Source organism: Artemia sp. Qi Xiang Cuo, chromosome 16 (assembly GCF_049724085.1).
Source record: "Artemia sp. Qi Xiang Cuo chromosome 16, ASM4972408v1, whole genome shotgun sequence".
NCBI classification, from domain to species: domain Eukaryota; kingdom Metazoa; phylum Arthropoda; class Branchiopoda; order Anostraca; family Artemiidae; genus Artemia; species Artemia sp. Qi Xiang Cuo.
Genome location: NC_142809.1, coordinates 3,673,177 through 3,693,608, shown reverse-complemented (window position 1 = coordinate 3,693,608; position 20,432 = coordinate 3,673,177). Strand labels below are relative to the sequence as shown.

General features: G+C 35.7%; 1 protein-coding gene across 2 annotated transcripts in view; it reads left to right on the top strand.

The window, feature by feature from the left end:
- The window catches only part of LOC148942487 (transforming growth factor beta receptor type 3-like), a 246,130-nt gene that overhangs the window by 217,127 nt on the left and 8,571 nt on the right, over nt 1-20,432 (top strand). The window contains exons 8-13 of one of the 2 annotated variants that reach the window (XM_089102668.1): nt 1,587-1,819; nt 8,775-8,972; nt 11,040-11,226; nt 15,704-15,966; nt 17,465-17,591; nt 19,335-19,511. In XM_089102668.1, coding sequence (XP_088958794.1) covers nt 1,587-1,819; nt 8,775-8,972; nt 11,040-11,226; nt 15,704-15,966; nt 17,465-17,591; nt 19,335-19,511 — 1,185 coding nt within the window. Of the gene's footprint in view, nt 1-1,586; nt 1,820-8,774; nt 8,973-11,039; nt 11,227-15,703; nt 15,967-17,464; nt 17,592-19,334; nt 19,526-20,432 lie in introns of both variants that reach the window. The other variant, XM_089102667.1, reaches the window with a different exon arrangement.

Sequence of the window (20,432 nt, the reverse complement as noted above, 5' to 3'; positions counted from 1 at the left end):
TTTATATATATCATAAAATACCGCTATAAATGAATAAGGTAATAGGTTTGTCATAAGTAACTTCACCTATATTAGAAAAGCAAAGAATAATAAATATTGATTTGTCAACTAAATCACAGTGTTTCCTATGCATTGAAGATGCTGATACCGATAGAAGCTACTCAAAAGTCTCAGCATATTCACTATCTTATAAATGCGATTTCTATAATTTCACAGCACGCGATTGAAAATTGTAGAGAATTTTGTATATAGTATGCTCTGTTTATTCTTCTAATTTCCTTTTTTTTATTGTTTTAGATTTTTTTTTTTTTACATTTTGCTCGACTTTCAAATTGGAAGGTCCCTTGGCATTGGGAATTTTCCACCGATTAGAATAGGGCTGAACCACATCTCTAGGTGTAACTTGATTGCTCTTCCCCATCTGTCAATAAAGTGAGACTTGCCGCATGTTTATTAGGATTTACGCCAATATAGTTTACTCCAATACTCGCGCTGTTTTATTAAAGATTCAGTCCTCGCCTGATCAATCTGGATATGGATCAGCACCTGCTCAGAACCTGTTAGTGCAGCAACCTCCTCTTTAATTAACTTCGCTCCTTAAAAAAAAACACAGTTAAACAGGAATGATGAGGATTGAACTGGAATTATAATTTCTTAATAAAACTGGCCTTCAGTTTTCTTTGAAACCGGCCCTGTCATTTCCGATAGTTGTTTTAAAGTTGAGATTATACAAATAAAAGCTAGATTTACTGACATTTACAAAGCTCGCATTGCAAGAGTGAATGAGCACAAGATCATCACCAGGAAATTTATGGACGAGGAGGGGGGGGGGGGGTTAAGCATTGCCATAAGCTTTATTTTTACCAAAATTGAAATTAGGATATTTATCATTGTCCTATTTTCATAAATTTTAAGTATCTTAAATTAAAATTATTTTATAAATTCTAAATAATTATATATTATAAATCTCATATAAAATAATTGTATTATAAATCCTTATCAGGGGGAGGGGAGTTGAACATTACCTCTCCCTATGCTGCTGGTGTCTATGAGTGGGCATGGGCAGAGCCATGCTGTAAATTACCATTTGCCGATTAAAATAATGCACATAGCCAGTTATTTGCCTTATACGAATCCCAACTTCTGAGCATCTATCTGCTACGATTAATGGGCATTACTGTGTTCGGATCGATTGCTATATTAGCCTAAGTAATTCCAAGTGCCTTATGTAACACTTGCTGTCCAAATGATATTCATAACCCTTCCTATTAAGCAAAATACCCTCGATCGATCTGTCCAAAATATACTTTCCCATAATGCATATGGATTTCAAAATGATCAAAATTTAAATATAAAGCATACCCCAATAAGGGCTTTTCAATTGACCCCAACCTTTTTTCAGCGTGTGGAACTAGCTGCTATATTTTCTTCTGACAAATTTGCTATAACAAAAATCCGGCTGTAATAGCTAAGTGACTAAACAATGGCTCAAATACCTATTTACTTTAAGTATTTCATTTAGATTATTATATAAATATACACATTCTATTTTTCTTTGAACACATTTGTGACTATAAATATTTTAGGTAATGCGCGAGGTCTGAGTCAACGTGTTCACGAGGCCATTCAACTGGAATGTGAACCTAAGCATATGAGTGCTTCGCTGCCTTTAGACATGGGTCCAATTGTTGGAATTGCCTTTTCAGACAGAACATGCAGAGCAACTCGGAACAGGACTCATTGGATCTTGAAGTCAGTTGTTACGTCATGTGGAGCTACTGTAATAACTGATGGTAGATTAACCACCTACTCAAATATGGTAAGTAAAAAATATCAAATATGGTAAGCTTTCAAAATATGAACAGCGTCAACATTAGTGTTTTTTATTCCCAGGTAGACAATACAGACTATCACGTGACAGAGCTAGATGGATATTAAAGTTTCGTTTTGCTTCATGCAGAGTCATTGTTATAATCACTTACTAAACTATGGCAAGTTAAGATAAAATCTCAGACCACAAGTTTAGTATTAGTATCTTTTTTCGGACAAACATTATCTGACAGGATATATAGGTAACAGATGCCATTGGTTCTAGTATGCTTGGTCTGTGCAGATTAATCACTTTCTCAAATATGGTAAGTAAAGATAAGAAATAAGTTAAGCTTCAGGATATGAATAAAGTCAATATTAGTTTTTTTCGGATAGAAAATGCAATCCAACACGTGACAAAACTTGACAAAACATTGGATCTTACAATTTTTTTTATTTTTCATCGGGGGTCATTTTATAATTACTAATTCGACTATGGTAAGTCAGTCTCAGACTCATTTTTTTTTTCAGGCAGATGTTATCTAACAGGACGTATAGAATTAAAAGTAATTGACGTGATTGGTGTTGGTATATCACCACTTCTTGCAGAGTTCGTGCAGATTAATAATAATAATAGTAAATAGATTGATGTATTCATTTACAACCAAAATACTTCAACATATAAATAGTAGCAGTAGTCGTTCTAAAGATCAAACGATAAACGCACTGGGGTCGAACGGCAACTAAAATAAATAACTAATTACGAAAAAAAAGAGAAAAAAAAACAGAACCATTGAATAAACTCTCTAGTGAAAAAAAAAAAAATGGAAAAGCCACAAAAAAAAAAAATAATAGAACTATGGGGCCTGAACCTCCATAATCATACATGGCACCAAGTCAACCACGTATGGCAAGTCTTAAATTTCAAGTCGATTCCATATTAGTATTTTACGTTGGGACAGAACTTGTGAACCAACATGTTGCATAACCTATTAGATCTTGGAGTATATACGCAAAAAAAAATCGCACCTTAGAATATTGAGTATCTTAGAATATAGAGGGCAAAAAACTTTAAAAAAACGCACCAAAAGTTTGTTGATACGTATTTTTCTTACGTTTTGACGAGTTGGACAGTTTTGCTAATGAAGGGGAGAGATTCAAACCCGGTACCCCCTCCCCCACTCCTGGATACGCTTTTGCTTTTGACTGGTTTCATTTTGACCTTATGAAACGGTGAAAACTCCTTTAAGGAGTTCAAAGATTTTATTTGAAGATTCATTTTGCTTGAGGTGGCCAGGGACAGACATCCCAAGGGAAAGGGGCTAAATTTCCTCTTGAGTAGCTTATTTTATCCAATCGAACCTAGAGTCATTCTAGTTTAATACTTGGCTGTTTACCTTTTCTTTACTTTTTCTTTCTGTGCCTAAATATCTATTTACCCTTTTTCAAGGGGTTAATGAGGCTTTTAATCTGTTTAAAATCCAAATATAAATTTTTATAAAACGGTAAGGTTCAAGCTTATAGATTGGCGTGTAAATTTACAAGCATTCTAATATGAGCTGGTACTGGTGCTTACATGAGGAGGCGGAGGGGGTCTTTGGATTGGGGGTCAACCTCCCGAAACCTCAGGATTTTTACAATTGGCCCTGTAACTTCTTATGTTTTACAAATAATTTATCTGCATATATTCTTTTCTGAATTCGAGACTAAGTTCGAAATTAAGACCGAAATAACGGGACGAAGATAGAAGATAAGTTTTCTTTTGTGAGGGGGGAGTTTTGAGGGGAATCTGCGATTTTTTTTTATTTAAAAAGAAATTTGCCTTTATCTTATCAACTCTTTTTTAACTTTGCCTTAAAAGGAGAATGACCCTTCTAGCCATCCCCTAAATGGCCTAACAAATGGAAACATGATTTTGGATACCCGATACAAAATGAAGGGTCGCAAAAATTAAAGAATTTTGATTTTCATCATCATCCGAAAGCAAAAATACACTTTAAAAGGCAATTTTTTTGTACTTACAACTTAAACTTTTTCACAGGCTGACCAATGGTCAGCGTTGCGCAAGTACCGATTGCCTGATTCGATCGGGAGTGCAATGCTGGATTGGGGCGCAAATCATCCCATGCTTCCCCTATTTTCCTCCCAAATTTCTCCAGGTACCCATTTAGAGTAGAGTCGACTCTGGCTGAGCTTACAGGGTCACACCATTGACCCCCCTTACAAACCAAATAAACAGCGACGCCAGGACTCGAACCTTAGACCTCAGGATTTGAGGTCCGGAGCGCTAATCACTCGGCTAGGACGGCATTTTTTTACGTACAGATTAAAAAAATCTCTTTAATAGACGTTAAGTTGTACAATTCTATGTAAAGTATCTTAAATGAGCCGGTCAGAAGTAAAACTGATCAACTTTATTTAATTTGTTTTTAGATTTAAGTGTGAGAGCTATAGATCGACTGTTAGCTTCCTAAAATCTAAAAAAAATAACAGACACCCTTTCGATCAAATCTGTTACAAAAGGTTTCACGCCTGTCTTGTAAGGTAATTAAATAAAAAAAAACAAGTTTTTTTTTTAACTGAAAGTAAGGAGCTACAGTAAAACTTAAAACGAACAGAACTTATTCCGTATATGAAAGGGGCTGTCCCCTCCTCAATACCTCGCTCTTTACGCTAAGGTTTTTTATTGTTTTAAAAAATCAAGTTGTGTGACAGGTTCAAACTTTAGCGTAAAGAGCGAGGTATTGATGAGGGGACAGCCCCTTTCATATACGGAATAATTTCTGTTCGTTTTAAGTTTTAATGTCGCTAATTACTTTCAGTTAAAAAAAAACTTGTTTTTTTTAGATTTAATTTCTGAACGTTTTTGAATTTAAGTAGCTTTAATTTTGGCTAACCGTAAATGAATAATCAAAACCAAATTTGTTTATTAATTTTACTTTTTTTTGGCTAAATGGCATTCTCGAAATTTGTTTTGACGTAACTTACGAATTAACTTACGTAACGAACTTCTATATTCGTATGGTTTATTACGTATAATATGAAGTTTACCCCCTTAGTCGATACCTTGCTCTTTACGCTAAAGTTCGAATTTTGTTCGAATCACAAACCCCTGAATCACAAAGGCCGGTTAATTAGAATAGATCGCTTTTTTGAAACTGCTTTAAAAAAAAACTTTACTAGGGGGCGAACCCCCTCATATACGTAATAATTTATGTTTGTTTGAGTTTTAATGTTGCTCCTTACTATCAGTTGAAAAAACTAGTTTTTTTATTTAATTTCTGATCGTTTTTTAAATAATGATGGGAAATCCAACGCCCCCTTCATAGAAATGTTCCTTCCTCCAAGGAAACACCCTCCATGGAAGGATTCTCCCCCGTAACCCCCTCCTCCAATACCCACCCATCAGAAAAAAAATCCCTCCTGAAACGTCTTTATACTTCCCAATAACCAATACTATATGTAAACAATGGGCAAAGTTCATAACTTGCAGCCCGTCCCCCGGGAACTATGGGGGATTAAGTCATCCTCAATGACATATTTATTAGATTTTCAACTATGCTGAACAAAATGGCTATCTCAAAATTTTGATTGGGTGACTTCGGAAAAGAATGAGCGTGGGAGGGGGCCAAGTTGCCCTCCCATTTTTTTGGTCACTTAAAAAAGCCACTAGAACTATTAATTTCGTTTGAAATGAGCCCTATTTTGATATTATAGGACTATTGGATCGATACGATCACCCCTGGGAAAATAAAAAAAAAACAACAAATAAACACGCATCCGTGAACGTTCTTCTGACAAAAATACAAAATTCCACATTTTTGCAGATAGGAGCTTGAAATTTCCGCAGTAGGGTTTTCTGATACGCTGAGTCCGATGGTGTGATTTTCATTAAGGTTCTATGATTTTTTGGGGGGTTTTCCCCCCTTTTATCGAAAATAAGGCAAATTTTCTCAGGCACGTAACTTTTGATGGGTAAAACTAAACTTAATGAAACTTATATAAGTGAGATCAGCATAAAAATCTGATTCTTTTGATGTATCTGTTGGTATCAAAATTTAGTTTTTTTTTAGAGTTTCGTTTACTATTGAGCCGGGTCGCTCCTTACTTACAGTTCGTTACCACGAACTGTTTGATCAAAACCGCCTCCTCTAAAATATAAGCATAAGCCATTTAGGCTTTGAAAACAATCTTAGGGGCTATCTTTTATTTGCTTTGATTCCTGGCTTATTAAATAAAACTATAATCCCTAACGGGACATGCATATTCCAATAAAGGCTGAAGAAAAGATGCATAAATACGAAGAATATAATTGACTAAATTAAGAAAGAGGCTTGGGAAGAAAGACATGTTAGCTTGTATCCTATTTAAGACTATGTTTGAGATAAAAATAAGACTAGGAGGGGGTATAGGAATTAAAAAGGATGAATAGATATTCTTAAGCTTCCACTGACACATGATCTAGAATATCAAATGCACAACTTTATATTGTTTTCTGGAAAACCTCTAGGATTGACGTGTCATCAGTGTATTTCCATTACAGGGTAAGATCATAGCATTGGTGAAATAAGAAGAAGGTTATCCTTCTAATGAAGAAAAAAAAAAAAAAATTTTTTATTGTACATTATTCGAAAACAGAACAGGAAACGACAAAAAAAGAAATGTCATTAGATCAAAAGATCTGCTAAACCAGAAGCTTTTAGGAATCGGAGGGGTTTTAGGAGCACCAGTTTTTCAGACTTGGTGAGCTGTAATGTGTAGTATATTATTACTAAAAAACAGAAGAGGTTATTTTGGGAACGTAATCTGGTCAATATATCATGAGGAGAAGCAGCAAGAAGTAAATTAAATTCAGGTAATTATTGAAGAAGGATAGCAATTATAGTATCATCTTAAATTTATGACTCTCTATTTAATTCTCAAATTTGTTGTCTTTTAAGGCTAAGATAATTGCTTAAAAGCATTTGCAGGTACACTCTTTATAATAGAATATTAATTATTCTTTCAGTGTAGTTTGGTATTTGAGAATACTGCCAAAAAGAATCTATTTTGGATTCTTTTCTCTAATAATAGAGAAAAGAATTCTTTTCTCTATTAGTCTAGGCTATAAATCAAAAGAGCTATTATCCATATATTATTCACTCAACTTTACGAGGCTACTTATTTTCTTGTTTTAGCATTCAGTGCTTTTTAAGTACTCTATTTCATATTTGTTTGGCTAGATTCTATGATTACCATATGCTCAGCACAAAATAACACCTGATAAATCGTCTTCTGTCTTTAAAGTTGTAATGTACTCCTGATAGCTAAATTGAAGGGTGACTGCTGAAACGTTTTCTGGCCAGGGATAAACTTGAATTTGGCCAACATCAACATGCACATCAAGGTCGTATACAGAAAGGGGGGGGGAGGGGATTTGACCCCCCTCCGATATCTTTATTCGACTCGTAATAAACGTAACAAAATGCACATTAACAATATCTTTTTCTTTCCCCTCCCCCGAAGAAAAATCCGGGATACGGCCTTGATGGCCGTCCTCCTCTGCGAGAACTATAACACCAAACATTTGTTTTCCATTTTTGAAGCTGTACTTTGCAATTTTCCTAATAAATTTGGTTTGTGCATAGAAACTGCACCCACGGAAAGAAGTTTTATGGCTCGTGGCAAACCCGGTTTTGCTTCAGCATTTATCACTGGATATTTTTCTTGTTGAATTGAAACAAAAAAATATAAATTTCAGGGTACTGTCACCAGTCCTTTTCTTTTGGAGGCTATTTTGATGCCGAGACTATTAAAAATTCTTGGACTACTTCCAAAAACGGCTTGACATTTTCAACGGCGCGACTTGTGGCTGAAATTGAAAATTATGTCGTTAAAGTATCAAGGTCAGTGAAAATGAACTCCCGATTGTTTGAATTGGTTAAATGGAGGCTAATACAATTACAAATCTTTTAAAAATTTAATTTTTAATGAAAAGCACCTCCATGGGTGAAAAACACCTCAAAACTGGGGTGCAGTTCTGGCAGTAGCGATGGCCAAATGAAAAAAAAAAAAACTCGGTTGAAAATCAGCAAAAAGAAAAGCTAAAACATAAGACGTGAAACAACTTGACGTGACACTTGCTCGCCATTGCACCATTTTGGTTTCTTCTTACTGCATCGGTTTTTAAGGATGTACGAACATGTTTTATAAGTATGCAAAATATTTGCAACGGCTGCCTCTCTGGACTAACAATAGCTCCCTATCCTCGTGATACGGAGCTGCTAGTCCAGTGTCCGCGGTATAAAAAACCAATGATAGATATAGGAAGCAGATTATATTGCGAAAGTACCCTTGAAATTGTCCTGCGATGATCACGTGTTTATTCCAGTGAAAGACTGCCTTTATTTTTTTCTTATCAGTTCTTCTTTGTTTTGGTTTTCTTTATGTACCATATGTTTGAAGTTATACGTCTTAGGTTCCTTTTATTTCTTTATTACTCAATATGTGTTGTATTTTTACATTTATGATGTGGAATAAATTTATACATACATACACACGAGAAAAGGAAAACTAAGCATTTCATAATTCCGGCTCCATGAACGGACAGAACTGATACCCATTAACCCAATAATGGATGTACTTTGTCCCTTCGATGCAAGTTGCAACTGTGGACCTGTTAAAAAATCGCATTCCTCAAATTGAACAAAATCTTAATATTTTCTTGCGTCAAAAAAGATGGCCTTACTGCATGCCACTCTAAAAGGTGTACAAACAAAGCGACTTTTCTTGCATCCTGAACACGTTTGCTTTCCTATTATACAAGGCGTGCACGTAGCAGCCGAGGCTCGTTATATAGGATTTGAGTATCCTTATGGTTCTTTAAGTATCCCTAAGATATTTGGGAAACGGAATAAGTCTACTTAAAACAGTTTCGTTTGTAGATTACATTACAATACAGGCAGTAAAATTTGAGATTTTTGCAGGTCTATGTAAAGGTTGCCTCAAATTTTGTCAGCGATGATGAAGATTTTGAAGGTTCCGGATTCGATAATGAAGATAGTCCGGCAGCCTCACTCATGACTGGCCATTCAGTGACAGAAATTGCAGTGCCACATGACTGTAAATATAACCCAATGCTGCCCCTAGGGTCCTTCATACAAGAGTCAGATGATAATGTAATGGTAAGTATCTATAAATATCTTTTCAGCTTATTTTCAAGCTCAAAAAATTTTGAGTCGAATTTTGAGCCCCCCCCCCCCAAAGTTTATCTGCAAGTGTAAAGTTACTTAATAGACTTGGCGTATTTGAGATATTATTCGGAAGGTTTTTCTTTCAATTGCAATTAAAACTAATTTAGTTAAAATACTGATGTGACTGGATCTTGTAAATAAAAAAAAAGAAAAAAGAAAAGTAATAATGAGAATGCGAAAAGCAGATATTTTTTTGCGATATCTTGTGATTTTCCTGTAATTTTCTTGTGACGATTTGGTTTTGTTTTTATCGATTATGTAATTCCGCTCATGGTGTCAGAAGTATTTGCATTAAGTAGGGATCTCATGTTTTTTTCATTTTTGTTTCATCCTTATCCCTTTGAATCTTATAGCTCATTATTTGCATTGCCTTTAAAATGTCCCACAAGGTTTCTCAATATGCCATGATAGGTCATTGTATAAACCTATTTTCGAAAATCATCAGGGGCTCTCCCCCTCCAAGTTTCTGTGCACCTCCAGCTCTGAACCCCTAATCTTTAAACTGAACATTCTTTTGTCTGACATTGTATTAACTACATGAGTTTTGAGCTAGTAGCTAAGCTTGTGGTTTCCAATCAATTGTCAATATAATCTTGAAACTTAATAAGATATAGAAAAAGCGAACTATGGTTCCCCACCCTCTTACTTACCTTACTCACCTTACTCCCCACCTTACCTTACCATCCCTCCTCTTGAACTTTTACTACCTCTTTCTGTCATTTCCTAAAACGTAAAATGACATAGGGCCAAAATTACGAGTTGTAAATTTTAGTTTTAGTGCTCTTGCATTAAAAAGCTTTCTATCCCCCCCCCAAAAAAAAAAACTTTGTGGCAACATTGGTAAAAGGCTCTGCAAGAAAAGAATTAGAAATATCATTTTAAAATAGCTTAAGATTTTTATTTCATTTTTGGCTTGCTAAACATTTCCTGTTATATTAATTTTCTTAAATGAAGCAATGAAATGATAATTTTCTTTAATTTTCTCATTTCTTCATTAATATGAGGTAATCTTGGAAATACCAACCACTCCTTATTACCACTCCCAAATACTTAGGGCTAAAAATAGTCCATCCAAGATTAACTTTATGGATCCCATTCATTGTAATTTTTTGTCAAAATTTCCTAATGAATATAAAAAAATTCATCCCACAGAAAGTGTTTTTACCTTTTTTTCGGGGGGGGGGGAGGGGGAGGGTAGGGCATTTGTAGCTTATTTGATGTTTTTTTTGTTTGTAATAAATTAAACTGACTATGGCTGTCAGGGATCCCCCTTCAACATAAAGTGCGGCAACGAGGATGTAGAACAGGTTGTCCAGTTTAAATATCCGGGGAGTACAGCAGAAAATACAGAGGCAATAGACAAAGAGATCCATACTCGTTTCGGACAGGCTAGTGGTTCATTTACCAGGCTGAAACAGATTTGGCGCTCACAGAAGTTCTCAAACCGGCTAAAACTTCGAATCTTCAACAATAATGTCCTCCCAGTTATGTTGTATGGAAGCGAATGCTGGAAATAAAATCAGCAGCAAGAGAAGAGACATCAAGCCTTTGAGAATAATTGTCTTCGACGAATCCTCAACATATACTGGACACAACACGTTTCGAACCAGACAATACGCCAAATTACTGGGCAACCTCTTGACATCGACAAGATGAGGAGCCGAAGATGGAAGTAGTTGGGAGATGTTGTACGAATGAAAGACGACTGAATACCAAAGCGCATCCTGCAATCAACGGCAATCAATGGGAACGTGGCGAGGCGGAAGACCAAAGAACACAATACGCTGAACATACCAGAGGGACCTTCTCAACGCGAATACGTCCATACAACCCCATTGGGAAGACGTTATGGCAGCATTCTATTTGAGGGACGACTGTCATCTCTTCTTTGATGCTCTGGGTGCCTCTGGAGGCACAGGTGGATCTAAAGTCTAAGGTAAGGTAAATTAAACTGAATTGAATTTAATCACTTAGTGGTCATTTTTTTTTTTTTTATAGGATCCATCTGAGGATATTCCAGCACAAATGGAGCTTTATCACATGGAAATTTATCGTGACAAGGACATGAAAGTACCTTTGAAGAGTACACTAATAGTCAACAATCAGAAGAATGCGGAAGGCTCATCATTTGGCCTAGAAGTAGGCTATGACGAAACGCTACATGTCAAAACTTGGGTTGATGGTGGTAAGTCAAATTTAGACAACTCACACCCGCCAAAAATTATAAATAAGACATCGAAGCTAATCTAGGCAGCGTTGCTATGTCCTCTTTAAAAAAACACAGTCCCCCTTTATGGAACGAACCGGGTATCATGAAACGAACCAATGTCAGCTGATTTGAATAGTGGTGCCATCTGAAACGAACTGGGTATGAGAAATAGGGCCTCCAAATAGACTTTGAATGATTGAATTCCTTAAAATCACTACATGATATTCACTTTGCTAAACTCCCCCTCCCTCCTCCTTGCAATTATTGGTAAACATAGGAAATAATAAAAAACACCAAACCGATTTCATGTATCTCTGGCTCTATCAGCGGAATTTCATACCAGATTTCATACACAGGAAGCGAATTTTTTTGGGTTTGAGGGGAAGGAATTCGTTGAAATAGCAAAAAAAAAGAATTTGTATAAAAATAATACGAAATTATTAGAAAACAATCACAAATATTGTGGGTAGGGGCTAGGCCCTCCCCATGGGGAACGAATTTAATGCTTCTTGCATCTTTTAATCTATGCTGATACATCAATCAATAATTTTTTTTTTACTTCATTCTTGTTTTCAAACTTGAACATAACATTCTCGTTTCCAAATTCGAAACTGGTAAATTCCCGTGGAATTTACCATTATGTGAATAGGATTGTTCCGGAATTACACGATTTGCAATAGAATTGCTGTCAGAGCACTAAACTGAAAAAAGATATTAACAACAGGGTAAACAGCTAAATTTTGTTTGTTTTTCAACATTTAGAAATGTGGTTTTAATCATGCTAGCTTTGCTTACAAGAGGCCCTAATTTGCCAACGAAATGAAATTTCATCTCCAAATTTATTTTACTGATTGTAAAGCTGCATAGAACTATTCATAATCACTCACCTATCTGTTTTACTAGAAAATGGAAAAACAGATAGCAGTTTCATAACAGTTTCACATTGGCTGATTAGGCTTGATGTACCAAGGAAATCAATTTTTTTTTTTTTTTTTTGCATAGTGTACGCATTTTAGGTGTATTTATGCCTGAAAACTCCTGATTTTCTAAGATCTTAATTTAGATTATTTCAAACTATTGAATTTTTAGGGGAATATCACATTTTCATCAGTGTTGACACGTTGAACCGGGAAAGCGGACAGCCAAAACTAATTATTTAAATTTGACAACGTTTTTCGTCCGTAAAAATTCAAACATTAAGAATGTGTTGATGTCATAAGACAACTAAACCTTCGAGAGAAAAATATGCCTTTTTAAGCTTTTTGGTGCCTTATCTTTTTAGCTATTTTTAGTCGTATCAGAATAAAAAGAAAAATTAGAAAATCAGTTGACAGTGGTTATAGTCGTAATTTATCGGCAATTTATAGTTGCAATCCGACTCGGAGTTGAAAGATGTGAACTGCGAATTTTGGACGTGTGAAGCTGAAAATATTCGCCTGACGACGAATTTGCCTAGCGTCAGCGAATTCGCTTTCCGTGGCCCCTTGCTTTATACTTCTATAGCCACAATCACAATAGCACAAAGATTTTGTAGGAATTTTGAAAAGGAATCTAATATCCTGTCAGATATGTTATATTTTCCAATGGCTAGCTGCGATTTATTTATTTATTTCTTTAAGAATTAAGGAACACGAGCTCTTTGGAAGTCTCTGTGTCGGGCTCATTCTTAACGATATTCAATAATTGCAGACAATTTTTATTCAATTTTTTTGGCATTTGGTATGAAAAAGTGTTGAGCCAATTGCCTAATAATTTCAAATAAGTGGAACAAGCTTTTTGTTCGATTCTTTGTGAAATTATTTGAAAAAAACTACGTTTTCTAAAGAGTTAAAGAGGCTGAGTTACAAGGTCGAACCTTAAAACGTACAGGGATTAGGAGGCACAGTTGGGGGGCTGCCGCCCCCAAACCCCCGCTTTCGCAGCCTTTAAATAAAAAAAAAGTTTTTTAAACTGAAAGTAAGGAGCGACATTAAATCTTAAAACGAACAGAAATTATTCCGTATATGAAAGAGGCTGTGCCCTCCTCAACGCCTCGCTCTTTACGCTAAAGTTTTTATTGTTTAAAAAAAGAGTTGTGAGAAAGTCAAACTTTAGCGTAAAGAGCGAGGCGTTGAGGAGGGCACAGCCTCTTTCATATACGGAATAATTTCTGTTCGTTTTAAGATTTAATGTCGCTCCTTACTTTCAGTTTAAAAAACTTTTTTTTTATTTAAAGGCTGCGAAAGCGGGGGTTTGGGGGCGGGGCCCCCAACTGTGCCTCCTAATCCTGTACGTTTTAAGGTTCGACCTTGTAACTCAGCCTCTTTAACTCTTTAGAAAACGTAGTTTTTTTCAAATAATTTCTGCACGTTTTTGTACAGTTTATTACTTATTATTGCTTGACTAACTGTTAGATGATTGTGTATTATTCTTTTCTTTCTCGACAGGGTGTTTTAAGGGTCGACCTTTTAACTCATTTTTTTTAACTCTTTAGAAAACATAATTTTTTTCAAATAATTTAAAAAAGAAACTGAATTTTTTTTTTAAATTTAAATTCAGTATATAAAAAATTTGATCTATCGGTGAATCGAACTCGGGTTTTCCACCTGACACCCAGAAGTCTCACCGCTACACTAAAGAGACCTAATTGAAATTGTTTTTTAGTGAGGCGATGAATCTTTTTGACGCAAGCAAAACTTGATATTTGGTTTTTGGAAAACAGGGAAGGAGTGATCAGATTGAGCTGAAATTTCGAGGATAAGCTCCCAGGCCCCAGGAAAGCTTATCCTCTGAATTTCAGCCCGATCAGACAACGTTAAAGGAGGGCTGTGGTGGGAAAAATTAACATGGGCTAATATAGGAAAACAAGGTTTTTCGTAACTGTAAATTCGGGGGATAATTTTTTCGGTCTGAAAATATCAAAAGGCCCTAACAGGTCGAATTCTGCTTCGAATGAGTCCTCATTCAACCGGATCCGTTGCCAACTGTGGCCTGTAGGCGTGGCTAAGAAAAAAAAAGAAATGAGGAATTTTAAGTGGCGATATTTGGTTTTTTGAAACCAGGGAAGGAGTGATCGGATTGAGCTGAAATTTCGAGGATAAGCTCCCGGGCCCTAGGAAAGCTTAACCTCTAAATTTCAGCCCAATCAGACAACGTTAAAGGGGGGCTGTGGTGGGAGGGTCCAAACTTCCGGCCCAGTCTACCCCATGAAGATAAAGTCGGAGGAGGATGAAATTTTGCAAGTTTCTTAGTTTGAGCATGGGCTACAAAATGCGATCACGGCCGTCTCTCTGCAACCTCTAGGACCTGAAATCGCTTAACATTGTGGTGGGTCGCCTCTTTATAGAGGCACAAGTGTGTCTCCTTGACATTGATAGTTGGTCTGGAAAATCCACAGCCGTATCATCTAATAATTTCAAATAGTTTGAAGAAGCTTTTTAACTTTTATTTGTTAAACATTTTTTTAGTTTTTGGTCTGGAGCTACAGTATCGTTTCTATACTTTTAAACAGTTCTGTAATTTTGCAGTAATATACTGTAAATAAACCTAAATAAATAGACCAAGTAAATAAAACTAAATAATAAATCTAAATAAAAACAAAACTAAAGCAAATAAACTAAATAAAATAAGTAAATAGATAAACCTAACGTGTAATTAGCTATAATTTTTTAACTGCTCAATTCTCTTCAGTTATAGATCAAATTGTAACATTTTATAAGATATGAAATATTGTCGCCTAATCAAACAGTTCGTCGTAACGAGCTGTAAGTAAGGAGCAACCCGGCTCATTAATAACTGAAACTCTAAAAAAACGGAATTCTGATACCAATAGATACATCAAAAGAATCAGATTTTTATGCTGATTTCAAATATATATAAATTTCATCAAGTTTAATCTAACCCACCAAAAGTTACGCGAAAGTTTGACTCTGTCTCACAACTTTATTTTTTAAAACAATAAAAAACTTTAGCGTAAAGAGCGAGACGTTCAAGAAGGGACATCCCCCTTTCATATACTGAATAATTTCTGCTCGTTTTAAGTTTTCATGTCGCTTCTTACTACCTCAAAAAGTATAATGGATATGGTCTATTCTGGGAACCTGTAATTGTATTTATGATTGTGACATATTTTCCTTTTTTTAACTAATTATATATGATAAATGATTCTTTTGGTGTAAAAAAAACAAAAAAACAATAAAGGTCGTTTGATAACTCAGTGTGGGTAAAAAACTGCCTAACAACCACCCAGGTCATAAAATGAACGATAAAAGAAAAAGAGAATTATGATTCGAATAAATGGTATAAAAATGAAGAAAAGAAATAAGGATTATATGTGCATCTGTTGCTTACCTTAAAGTTCATAATAAACTTAGATAATTGTAGAGTTTGAAATTGGTTCCAGTTACATAAAAAAATAACAATAATTTAAATATTTATTTCAGCGGTACTAATTGTTAATTTACTTTCTTTGCAGTACCATACATTCAAATCGTAACAGAAAAATGCTGTATAGCGAATTCCTATGAAAATAAAGCGGCCCCCAAGACTACACTCATCAGAAACACCTGCCCTTCACACCTCTCGGTCCGCATGCATCCAAGGTCAAACACTGGAGGGTCCAGATGGTTCTCTTTCAAAATGAGTCCTGATTATGCAGACCTGGGACTGATGTATCTTCATTGTAAACTTGGACTTTGCACTACTGACCCGAAAACAGCACATGGGAATCTGAAAATGGTAAGAACATTTTTTTCAGTCTCAGTCCCTCACTCAGGCGGGGGGTGGCACTCCTTATTCAAATTGTCATTTAGCTGTTCCCCCCCCCCCCCAAACACACACAAAAGAAGTATCAAAAAAGAAGCCGTGGGGAAGTATCTAGGACTAACTCACCCGCTCTAATACTCTGCCTTTGAACATTTCTTATGAAACAGTTGAGGAACTCTCCGCCCCCCCCCCCGATACTAGTTTTAATTCTCGTTAAATAAATTTCAGAAGTAAAATTGATTCTCTATAGTTAAATTGTTTCCAAATTATAAAAAAAAACATTTCAATATATTCGGAATATCAGATCCCACCTGTGTCACTTATTATAATTCGTTTCTTTTTCGTTGAACTCTAATTGCCTATTTATTTCTCTAGCGCCTACTACCTTCTAGTTAATCATGACATTGGGGGGAGTCAGGATGGGAATGCGACAGAAGCTTCCCAAGAATAGTTTAAATATAAATCCGGATGGTTTATAATTTAATAATCTAAAAGATGAATCGAATAATTTTTTTTGAAAAATAGTTTGCGAGGTAGCAGAGAGGTGTCATAAGTATTGTTTTTAGCCAGTTAACATCTCCTGCATAGTGACCCCCCCCCCTATATTTGAACACTCCTGACTAGATGTATAAATTAAGTGAAAAACATCCTTATTTGGAGCTATACAATTATAATTAGAATCATTCCCTAAATTAGATGGGATTTTACTCGTGTTATTTTTAAAACCGTATAAAAAGAAATCAATAAATGCTTGTCTTTAACATTATTTTTCGTAAGTCCAAGGTAATTATTACTTGAATTTTCTAATTACTTGATAAGGCCTTGGTCGCTAAATCTTAGAGATTAAACATCCTTGCATGGCTTTGATTCAGACAAGATGCAATGTGCCTACCTTTGGGCTAAACAACTGACTACCTTTGGGCTAAACAAATGACTACCTTTGGGCTAAACAAATGACTACCTTTGGGCTTTACAAATTACTACCTTTGGGCTAAACAAATGACTACCTTTGGGCTAAACAAATGACTACCTTTGGGCTAAACAAATGACTACCTTTGGGCTAAACAAATGACTACCTTTGGGCTAAACAAATGACTACCTTTGGGCTAAAAAAATTACTACCTTTGGGCTAAACAAATTACTACCTTTGTTCTAAACAAATGACTACCTTTGGTCTAAACAAATGACTACCTTTGGGCTAAACAAATGACTACCTTTGGGCTAAACAAATGACTACCTTTGGGCTAAACAAATGACTACCTTTGGTCTAAACAAATGACTACCTTTGGGCTAAACAAATGACTACCTTTGGGCTAAACAAATGACTACCTTTGGGCTAAAAACTTTGATTTTGAAATTCCAATTTAGAGCTTTAGACATTATTTCTCAAAACAAAAGAAAGTTCTTTTTTATATTGTTTCTGATTGTTAATGTTGGAGTAGAGGTTGTAGTTAATAATTCCTATTTTCAGTGCGTGAACCCTCGTGAACACTGCCAAAATCAAAGTCTAAAGCCCTTCCTTGAAGAATCTGTATCAACTGCCCAACAAATTATTGTTCGAGGACCCATCTTGCCTGTACCGAGAGTGTCTAGTTTTGGTAAGCAGAATATTTATCTAGTAGAAGGAATACAATTCAATTATACGCATACCTGTGCATTAGGAGGTGGAAGGGAGGGGGGGTCTTATATTTAAATGTGGAATACTGGTAAAATTATTGTAATGTCCCTGCCCCCGCTATAAACTTTATATCTCTGTGTCGCTTGTTACTCCTTACTTTCAGTTGGAAAAACCTTATTAAATTTCTGAATGTTTTTCAAATCATGCCAGGAAATACCTTTCCCTCCACGCCCGTGTAAAATTTCCTCTGGAAGATCCTCCCGGAAACAATGTTCCCCACGCATAATTCTCGACGTGGACCCCCATCCCCCGCAGAATTCTCCTCCCTCCCCCAAAAAATATTCCGTACATTTCCCAATAACAAATACTACAGGTGAACAATCGATAAATTGCGTAACTTGCAGCTCATTCCCCAGGGATAATGGGGGGTCATGTCATCCCCAAAGGCATAGTTATTGGACCTTTCAACTATGCTGTATCAAATGGCTATCTTACAATTTAATCAGATGTTTGGTGAAAAAGGGGCATGGGAGGGGGGCTAATTACCCTTCGTTCTTTTTGGTCACTTAAAGACACTTAATATTTTGATTTCCGTTTGAATGAGCCCTCTCTCAATATTCTAGGACTATCGGTTCAATACGATCATCCCCCCCCCCCCAAAAAAAACCGCACAGCCGGAATCTTTCTTCTACCAAAAATTACGAAATTCCACATTTTATAGATCGGAGTTTGAAACTTCTACAGTAGGATTCTCTAGTATGCTGAATATGCTGGTGGGATCTTTAGTAAGATAACTTAACTGGTTGGGGGTGTTTCTCCCTTTTTAGAAAATTAGGCAAACTTTTTCAGCCTTGTAGCTTTTGGTGGGTAATATTAAAATTAATGAACTTTATATATTCTGAATCAGCATAAAAAGCCAATTTTTTGACGTATCTATTGGTGTCAAAATTCTGTCTTAAAGTTTCGGTTACTATTTGGCCGAGTTGCTCCTTACTTACAGTTTGTTATCATGAACTGCAATTATCTCAGATATTTCCTAAAAACTGTCTGCTGAGCTGTCTTTAAGCGAGGATCAGAAGACCCGTATCGAATGAGAGGTTCCAAGTGTGATTGAATATACATTGCCTTGCTGATCCTGATTCTCCATTTGAGAACAGCTTAGCATATGGTCTTGGCAATTATCTCAAAAGCGTGACAATGACAGATACGATCTGACAAAGACATGACAAAGATGATGTCGTCGTGTCACAAATGAAAGAGCTTATAGGATATTTTGAATGAGTTGAACAGTGAGAAAGGTTCTTCTAGTGGATTTTCACCAATATACCCACCCCTAGTACCTTAGCCCTAAGACTACGTAATATACTAATATATATTATGTATCCAAATGATGCTTCATTATTCAGCTATACTGGCTATAATCTGTATTTTTGGGGTTGTACTGTTTGAATTACGTACAATAAATTTTCTGTGAATAGCCTGAGAATTTTTTTTCTGAAGAGTTTTAAAAGCTCTCCCTCAAAGCTACGAAGATGTTAGATACGCCCTTTCGTTTTGGATCTTATCATTAGAAATTTCTAGAACATGTGTGTCTAGCAAACACAAATACCCCTTGTGGCAAAAAGAAATGTGTCATAGTTGGTGCTAGAGTTGTCTAAAAAAATGTGTTACCCTAGTTCGAATTTCTTAGTACGAATATTTAGTTGTAATCACATTCTTTCAGATGATTCAAAAAGTCATGTAGATATGAGCACTGAAAGATTTGAGAACAATTCAGTCCCAGGTGCTCAATTTGTCCTCGTTGGCGTATCTACAGAGGTGGCCATCGGTATTGCTGTAATCTCATTCTTAGTTGGTGCCACACTTGTTGCCGCACTGTGGTGTATTCATGCAAAAACAGGTACGACGAAACAGGTAAACATTTTCACCTTCCTTTTTTTAGTAAAAAATATCCAGCTTTGGTTCTGTAAATATAAACATGTACAAAATATTTGTACACTGTACAGCAAAATAGTACTGTACGAAAAAATAAGATTCAGTCCCGCTTTCTAGGTCTACGTACAATGAGAGAAAGATTGAGATAACTAGGATTCGTTCTGCGGATGAAGAATGACGGATTGCCAAAGATTGTCCTTGTCGTCCAACCGTCTAGAGCTAAACGAAAATCAGATTGTCCCTAAATTGATTGGGAGGATGTTGTAGGGAAAGATTTAAGGGAAATGGGAACTTAATAAATAGTGAGGCTTTAAATAGATTGGGATGGAGGAGGAGCTTGTGTAGCCGGGTTAGCCTCAGGTGGCTTGGTGCTGCAGTGAGTTGTTACTAGTAGTATTAGCATAAAGTATTTGCTCTTTATGTAAAATTTTCTTGTATGGAAACTGAAGATTGACGTAGCCATGAGGGAAACAGCGCAGAGAACGATTATATCTTCACTGAAAATTAGAATTATTTAAAATACTAATTTGATAATTCATATAATAATATACGCCAAAAATAACTTCTCATCAAAAACCATAGTCCATGCTACAGCCCTGAAATCAGAGTTGAAATTCAAGGTTATCAATGTGATCTGGGAAGTATGGGGTTATTGGGAGATAGCCTAGTGGAAAATGTTGGCAATAGTGGTTTTTTAAGCACCAATATTAATGTTGTTCTTTTTTGTTCATAATGTTTGGGTAGGTTTCTATTGTTGCTCTATTAGAATGTCGCGATTGACTCTTTTACATATGCCCAAGCTCTTTTTTTTCTCTGGCTTCCAGCCACATTTTTGATTATTTTTTTTCTCCTGTCTTCTGTCAATTTTTCCATTATTTGTCTCCTA